The sequence below is a fragment of the Sinocyclocheilus rhinocerous genome, unplaced genomic scaffold (genome assembly GCF_001515625.1).
Source record: "Sinocyclocheilus rhinocerous isolate Xijiao unplaced genomic scaffold, SAMN03320098_v1.1 scaffold1938, whole genome shotgun sequence".
Lineage (NCBI taxonomy): Eukaryota > Metazoa > Chordata > Actinopteri > Cypriniformes > Cyprinidae > Sinocyclocheilus > Sinocyclocheilus rhinocerous.
The window spans coordinates 178,249-185,854 of record NW_015629065.1 but is presented as its reverse complement, the minus strand read 5'-3'; the positions used below and the strand labels follow the sequence as shown (position 1 = coordinate 185,854).

Below are 7,606 nucleotides of genomic sequence, written 5' to 3'. Positions count from 1 at the left end.
ATTCGTTGATATTTGTGATATCACAAATCCCGGAAAATATGCATTGTAGTCCAAACGAGTCGTTCGTTGTAGTTTTTAAAAAGTGATTTCTGTTGAATAAAATATCTCCTTTTGAAGTGGACTTTGAGCTTTGTAACTTTGCAGATCTTTTTTATGCTCAAACAGCAACATTACAGACTAATTAAAGTCTAAAGTTGAAAAAGTGAAAAAGCATAATAGCACCCCTTTAACACTAATGCAAGGGTGTTTCTAATGCAGCGTCTATGGGAGGGATGGTAAATTTGACATCATTCTCTCTTCTGACTGCCATTATCAGTCTCTCTCAATTTTTTTCCTTTTATTGAAAGTCACGAAAACACTATCGTGGAGTTTTTCTTTTGCTATCTGAGCAAATGGGAATGCAAAAAAATATATTTGTGGTACTCCCGTTCACTGCTCTCGAAGTTAACCCAACTATGACGACTTCCGCTGCTGAGAAACCCGGAAATGTGAAAAGGGTCCATGAACTTTGTAAAAATCGACGTGTTTCAGAAAGGCGGGGCATAGAGGAGCAACAATAATGTACATTATGTGGAAGATAATCTGTTTTTTTTTACCTTAAACCGCAGAAACGCATTGCATTACACCAAATACACAACATAATGTTCTTTTTAGCAACATCATATGACCCCTTTAACTTAGGCTGAACTTCTCTTTAAGGGATTGAAGGTCCAGTCAGGCTAAACAGGTTTTCATGACAGTCTGTGTGGTTTGATGATAGATCTTGGCAGTTGATTTAACTTGTTGAGTGCCCAAACTGTATCCGTATGTTTTTGTGTTTGCAGGGAGCTGATGCCATGGTACTGGAGAGTGTGATGTTTGCCATCCTGGCCGAGAGGGAGCTTGGGCCCAAGCTCTATGGCATTTTTCCACAGGGGAGACTGGAACAGTTTGTCCCTGTGAGTCTTCAACTTTGCTGCTATGATGACTGAGAGGACATTCTGGATGTGAAACACGGTTTCGACACTAACGCTTATGAATCCCTTTCTTGCAAATTGGAAGAAAAATCAAATGACGTTCTAGGCAAATTTCTAAAATGTCACTTTTTCCATTGCTCTGAATGACGTTCTGTGATTTTTAATACACAGAAACTTAAAACTCAAGTGCAACTTTTAGTATTTTAGTTGCGTAATTGTTTCTGTTTTAGTTATAAAAACACAAACTGAAAGTTCAATGTTTGCCTGCAGAGTCGAAAATTGTCCACAGATGAGCTGAGTGTCCCTGGTATATTTGCTGAGATTGCTGAAAAGATCACCAGATTTCATGGAATGAGAATGCCCTTCAACAAGGAGCCAAAGTGGCTGTTTGGCACCATGGAAAAGTGCGTGATCATAAAATATCTGTCAAATTAACACTTGTCCTGTGCTGAAAATCCTTTAACTAAACCTTTTACAAATTGCTTGCATATAATGTTATAAAATCACCAAATTATGAATTCAACTTCTTTTCTTTCAATTAGCACATGTTTGTATTTCGTTTCGGAGCTTACTGATTGTAGGACTCATTGATCTGAGCTTATGCACCTCAGTTTTTGAGTGAATTGTTTGTAGACTGATCATTTTTGACCACCACAAGTGTAACAAGGTGGTTAAAAAAGCACAAAAATACTGGGGGGTGTCAGTAAGTAGCATTTTCAGGAAAAAGAAAATCCTCTCTTGGTCAAAATGGCTAGAACACAACCTTTAACAGGGTTAAAAAAAGGCTGTCTAGTTTGTTTAAATTGTCAGAAATGTTCATCGTGGGTGAGGAACTGCATCCTTACTGTCAGTATGTTGACAGTATTGAGTTTATTCTGGTGAAATTCAGTTTATAAAATTTTAAATATGATATATGTAAACCTAGTTCCCTGGAAGAAAAAGCTGTACTGTTTTCTGTTTCATGTTTTCTGGAAAACCCCATAGCCTTTAGTACTATCCACTGGGACCTAAATATAGATTACCAGCATTTATCATCTCATATGAATTTTCAATCTAGCTTACTTAATTGCTAAAAATAGAAGAGTAACTTTCGGTATTTGCCTGCAAATATATTGAGTATTTTTGTTGATGGCCAACACTGCAATCTTTTTGTACTCATCTACTGCACAGGTACATGGATCAAGTGCTTCAGCTCACCTTCACCAGGGAGCACCATCTACGAAACTTTTCCCGCCTTTTGAGCTACAACTTGCCTCAAGAGATGGACAGTCTCAAGTAAGATCTTTATTATCTTGATTATTCAGTACAGCTGTGATTTCACTTCTGTTTTAGGGGAATTATCATCTCATCATACATTTCCAGCATGGTTTCATTGACATGCTTTATCAGAACCCCTGAAAACTGTTCACACTTTAAGAGATTCAAGAGTGACTGATAGCAAGATAATGTATTGACAAATGTAGAATGTGTTTGCCGGCTGCTCATAATTGATGTCTTTTGTGTGCTTACTTAAATGGCTGTTTGTGTACACAGGTGTCTACTTGAATCAACTCCCTCTCCTGTTGTTTTCTGCCACAATGACTTGCAAGAAGGTTAGACATGGGTTTAGTACTGTGATTGTCTGTATTTTATTATTGTTTCTAACAAAGGTCCACTCAATGTTTAATCAAATGTTTTAAAAGTGCTGCCATGTTTTAAACAGGAAACATCTTGCTCCTGAGTAGCCGTGAGAACACAGACAGACAGAGGCTCATGTTAATCGACTTTGAATACAGCAGCTACAACTACAGGTCTGTAATATTCATAGTCACATCCATTCCTCACATGCTCTATCAGAAGAAGCACATGCAGCTAAATTCTAAGAAAACAGCCTGGTTTTGTAACGGCCAGATGTTAATGGGAATTAAGTTTTGATCTTTTACCTCCCACATCTTTGGAGCTGAATTAAAGAACTGTCTGGTTCTCTTATTCAAGACAACTCGGTTGTTTCTGATCAGTTTGGAACACTTGGGGTGCCCCATTTCTAAGAAGGGACCTCTAGACGTTGAAGGCTCTGGCAATGATCCCACACTGTTGCTAGGGTACTCACATTCTTGCGTGTGCTCAAACACAGGTCTCAAAGAGGATCCTCAGGCAAATAAGCTCCAAACTGTAACACGTTCTTTTAGGAGCCTGGTGGGGGTTCTGTATCGGCAAGGTCAATGTTCTAGTGGTGGACGACAAGGGTCAAGGCATGCTTTCTTTGTTTTCCCATCTTGCCATCCAGTGTAGTCTCCTAGGGCGTAAGTGACCCATGTTTAGGTCCATTGACAGTGCTTGTGCAGCAAAGCAGTAGGAAATGAAGCCAGGCTTCCCAGCCACAGAGATGTGTGTTTTGTTCAGTTTCCACAGCAGCTGTGAGGCTCTTCACAAAGAATATAAGAGGAACTCTGATTGCACACTGCAGATACAACTTAGAGCAAACACTGAACTAGACTATTTTAATGTTGAGCAAGCAATCTGATTGGCTGAAGAATCAGCCAATCAGCTTGTGCCATGTAATACATGACTGCATTGCTGTCTAGAGTTTCATGACTGAGCTGGATAGACTAGAAATGTATTATCATCTTCCGAAACAGCAATAGGACAATATCCGTTAATGCTGCACTTCAGCTGGATAATATTTTAGACCATGAATTTTAAAAATGAGATCTGGGCTGAGCTGTACATTTTAAAACTTTTAACACTATTTTTTTTATTTTTGGATCAGCATACTAATGTTTGGCATTTGTAGTCAGTAATACTGTACATTTATTATATATAATAATGCTGATCAGCCCTACACATCATTTGATGCCCATCAGAACTGATTTATTTATTATTTATTGAAGCCAATTAGAACAGTTTCCAAATGTCATTCTCATCAATGTGGGAGGCAACTAAACAAAACCTCCTCCACAATTACCAATGATTTCTGAACGACCAAGACTGATGCATTATGCATTATTATCGCACTAATGAATGTTGTTGATGGGGTGCTGATCTCCTGTCCTTCTCCCACAGAGGATTTGACATTGGAAATTTTTTCTGTGAGTGGGCTTATGACTACACCTTTGACAAGTTTCCATTTTTCATCACCAACACCAAAAATTACCCCACCAAAGCACAGCAGGTTTGTAAAATGACTTTTTTGGCGTACTTTTATTTCTCGTCTTAAATCTGTTAACCCTAAAAAGGACATTACATTTGATTTTGTTTCCTCAGATGCATTTCTTTCAGACTTATCTGTTGGAATCTCATGCTGGATTTGAAAACTTGAGTGAGGAGGACCAGCTGAAACTCAAAGAGGATATGCTAGTGGAGGTTAACAGGTGATATACCTACCTCAGATCTATCTTAAGCAGTTTTACACACATTTTGCCATCAATTTGTAATTTTATAGATGATTATGTAACATTTTCTTGAGCTTGTTGATTCTGAAATAAGGCCCTCTCTCTTGGGTCTCGTACTGTACTACTATAATGGATATTGTAAAAAGACATTTGGACCAAGTCCAGCAATGATTCACATTTCCAGAGACTTCCCAAACGTTCTTTCCATCTGTAATTTGTGAACTCAATGCTCTCTCGTTTAGGTTCGCTCTGGCCTCCCATTTCTTCTGGGGATTGTGGTCCGTGATCCAGGCCAAAATTTCAACTATTGAGTTTGGGTACATGGTGAGTTATTGCAAGAAAGCCATCAAGTCTTTGTGTCTGCAGTTGAGTTATTGCTAATGTTGAGTTATTACGGCGTTATTCCATTGTACACAGTGCAGCTCTTAGGTAAGACAAGAATTTTATCAACGGAGATTTAAGGGGGTCTGAATACTTTCCGTACCCACTGTATGTAAAGATACGGCCTGTGCAATATTTGCGCTGCCTGACAACTCTTTGGACATTACACAAATACTTGTGAGGTCAGGGTAACATGACTGTAAACCTACTGAGTGTGTGCCACTGTAATGTTTTTTGAAATAAAATAAAAATAAAAAAACAATTATTGAAGTTTGACCATTTTTAAAACAATGAATAATATACAATGAATGTCTAATATTAGAAAAATAATAAGAAATAAAATAAAATGGACAAAAAAACCAAAAACAAAAGGACAATGATAGTCCATATAATGCTCCTATATCTTGTAGAACTGCTCTGTTATAAATATATATCATTTAAAAATGCTAATCGTTTATTCTCTAATAATTTTTTCTCATTCTTTACAGGAGTACGCCATGGCCAGATTTGACGCATACTTTGAGCTCAAAAAGAAGCTCAGGGTTTAAAGAAAACATGCATAAATTCCCAAACGGATAGTAGGAAGAGGGAACAACTGCTCATATGGTGTCAAGAAAAGAGCGGAGCAAATTTTGAATGTGTTTAAAAGAGGATGCTCTGCGTCTGTAGTGATTCAACCGTGCTGCATGGACCAAAATCAATGCAACATACGTATTTTTAAAAAGTGTCCCCATATGCTGATTCTCAGTGTTTACAAGTTTAAGCTTCTCACATTTAACACACCAGCCTGAGCTTCTGGACAGTTGGAGAATAATAGAGAAGAATAACGAGGTCACAGGGGAAAATATTTTACGCAGCTGCAATTTGATTCACAAGTCAAAGAATGGAGTGGTGGAAAGTTCTTCATACTAACTTAAGCCTTGTGGTGTTTCTTATCACCTAGTCATGTAGTGTTATCTATACAACCGGTGATAGAAGATGCGCTGTTAAAGAGTAAGGTTCAAAAACTGGACCTGTTACCAGAAGATGGTAACAGACCAAACAATGTTAACACTGCGGTTCTGATGATTCAGCATTGTGTTTGTTTCCATTTCTGTTTCCATTTTTTGGGTGTCCTTTTTACTGGATGATTTACCTCTTTTCTACTTCTATTAGATCATGTCTTGTTTGATGTCTGTTTCTAGTAGATCCGCATGATGTGAAGTGAAATACCCGTGGGACCGCACCATCTGCGTGTAGTATGAAATATCTGTCTTAACATTGGAAAACTATGGTTTTGACCATAGTGATGTCATTCACCTCTTGTTAGAGGTGCTCGTTTATTTTTTTCGTTTATTTATTTTTTAAGAATTTGACAAGTATGAGATTACCCGCCTGTATCTGATTTGATACTGAATTGATAACTGTTAGATATTAATATAAAACTTTATAACAGTTGATCTTAAAATAACAGCCTTTTGTTTAATATAACAGTTGGTCTGATTACAATTTCACAGTGAACGTTTATGAATGTTTATTCTCCTTTTCTTTTTTAAAATGCTATAAAATAGTTTTACGACTGAACAATATTTACTTAGTTTTGCATTTTAGTTCAACTTATAACCTTAAATTGCGGTAAAAGTATTGTTTATTTTTTCATATATTTGAAATATAGGTATTGTAATACAATATTATTAAGGCAGTCTTGCTTTTTTGCTAATGGTAATGTCGAAGGCACTTTCTGAAACAGTTCTGTGAAAAAGTTGTATTAATTGCAAATGTAACTTTTCTATTATTTTTCTGCAACGGAAGTTGTATTTTTCTTAATAAGAAAGTGTTCTGTGTCATTACTGAAATAATATAAGTGGATCTCTTGGCCCTTTTTTAACTAGTATACTGGTGATCAATTGATTTCTGTTCAATCTTTCTATCTTAAATCATATAAAATAAAATAAATATATTTATTTACATGTTCCTATGTAACTGGTCTCTATGAATCTCAATTTTTAGAACATTAGTAAACAGAAAGGAAAAGTGAAAGTATAGTGTTGATGTTAAATTTTTTTTAAAAGAATAATTGAACATTATTCCGTTTTTAAAATCAGTTGTTTATCTAGACAAGCTTTACTAACTTGTCCATCTGTTAACATCAATATAAAGCCTCTGATGCTTGTTCTCTCTAAATATCCATTAAATGTAGAAATATAAAAAATGAGGAATAGAAAATACAAAAGACTTAAGTGAAACCATTCAACAGGTTGTAATGTACTAATTTATGCTTGCATATGACTGTGAATAAAGGGTTGTAAAATTATTTTGTCTCAATATGTCCTTTTCTTTTTTCAGTCCTTCCCTTAATGTCACAAAAGATTGTTTAAACTAGAATCAAAAGTTTATGATCATGTTCCAAATCTTAACTCAGTGATGATAATTATAAATGTGAAAATGAGTTTAATAATGGATGACAAAAATCCACATACACGCATACATTTACACTGGCATGTAATTCAGTTTTTGATCATAAAGCAGATTCAGCTAACCTGACAAATGTTTTCAGAGGTTTGCTAAAAGTAATGACCTAAAAGTAAAATCAACTGTAACGGACAAAATGGCAGCGCTTTCTAGAAGATTCTTTGCAGAGGTTGAGATTGCCAGTACAGACACACACACACTCACACACACCAAGCACACACACACACACATAGATTTCTCTAAACCTCCAAACCCATAAATCACGTAATAATGAGTAATGCAGTTACATGTTTTGTCCTATGTGATGACAACCCTTTACTCGTCAAAGTTCATTTAAATATTTCAAGTATCAAAGTTCTGAATGAATACTAGGATAGGAATTTAAAGCATGGCTTTTATCTTTTATTTTATGTTTGACTGGTATACATGCCAAGCCATGCTGAAGAA

The 7,606-nt window shown here is 36.1% G+C and overlaps 1 protein-coding gene across 2 annotated transcripts in view; it reads left to right on the top strand.

Annotated features, from left to right (window-relative positions):
• The window catches only part of LOC107738676 (choline kinase alpha-like), an 18,154-nt gene extending 11,156 nt beyond the window's left edge, over window positions 1-6,998 (top strand). For both annotated transcript variants that reach the window (XM_016550463.1, XM_016550462.1), the window contains 9 exons: window positions 825-938; window positions 1,227-1,360; window positions 2,127-2,231; window positions 2,490-2,548; window positions 2,659-2,746; window positions 3,999-4,107; window positions 4,200-4,306; window positions 4,570-4,651; window positions 5,197-6,998. In XM_016550463.1, the coding sequence (XP_016405949.1) occupies window positions 825-938; window positions 1,227-1,360; window positions 2,127-2,231; window positions 2,490-2,548; window positions 2,659-2,746; window positions 3,999-4,107; window positions 4,200-4,306; window positions 4,570-4,651; window positions 5,197-5,256 (858 nt within the window). In that variant the 3' untranslated portion in view covers window positions 5,257-6,998. The remainder of the gene's footprint in view (window positions 1-824; window positions 939-1,226; window positions 1,361-2,126; window positions 2,232-2,489; window positions 2,549-2,658; window positions 2,747-3,998; window positions 4,108-4,199; window positions 4,307-4,569; window positions 4,652-5,196) is intronic.
• Window positions 6,999-7,606: the final 608 nt, after the last annotated feature.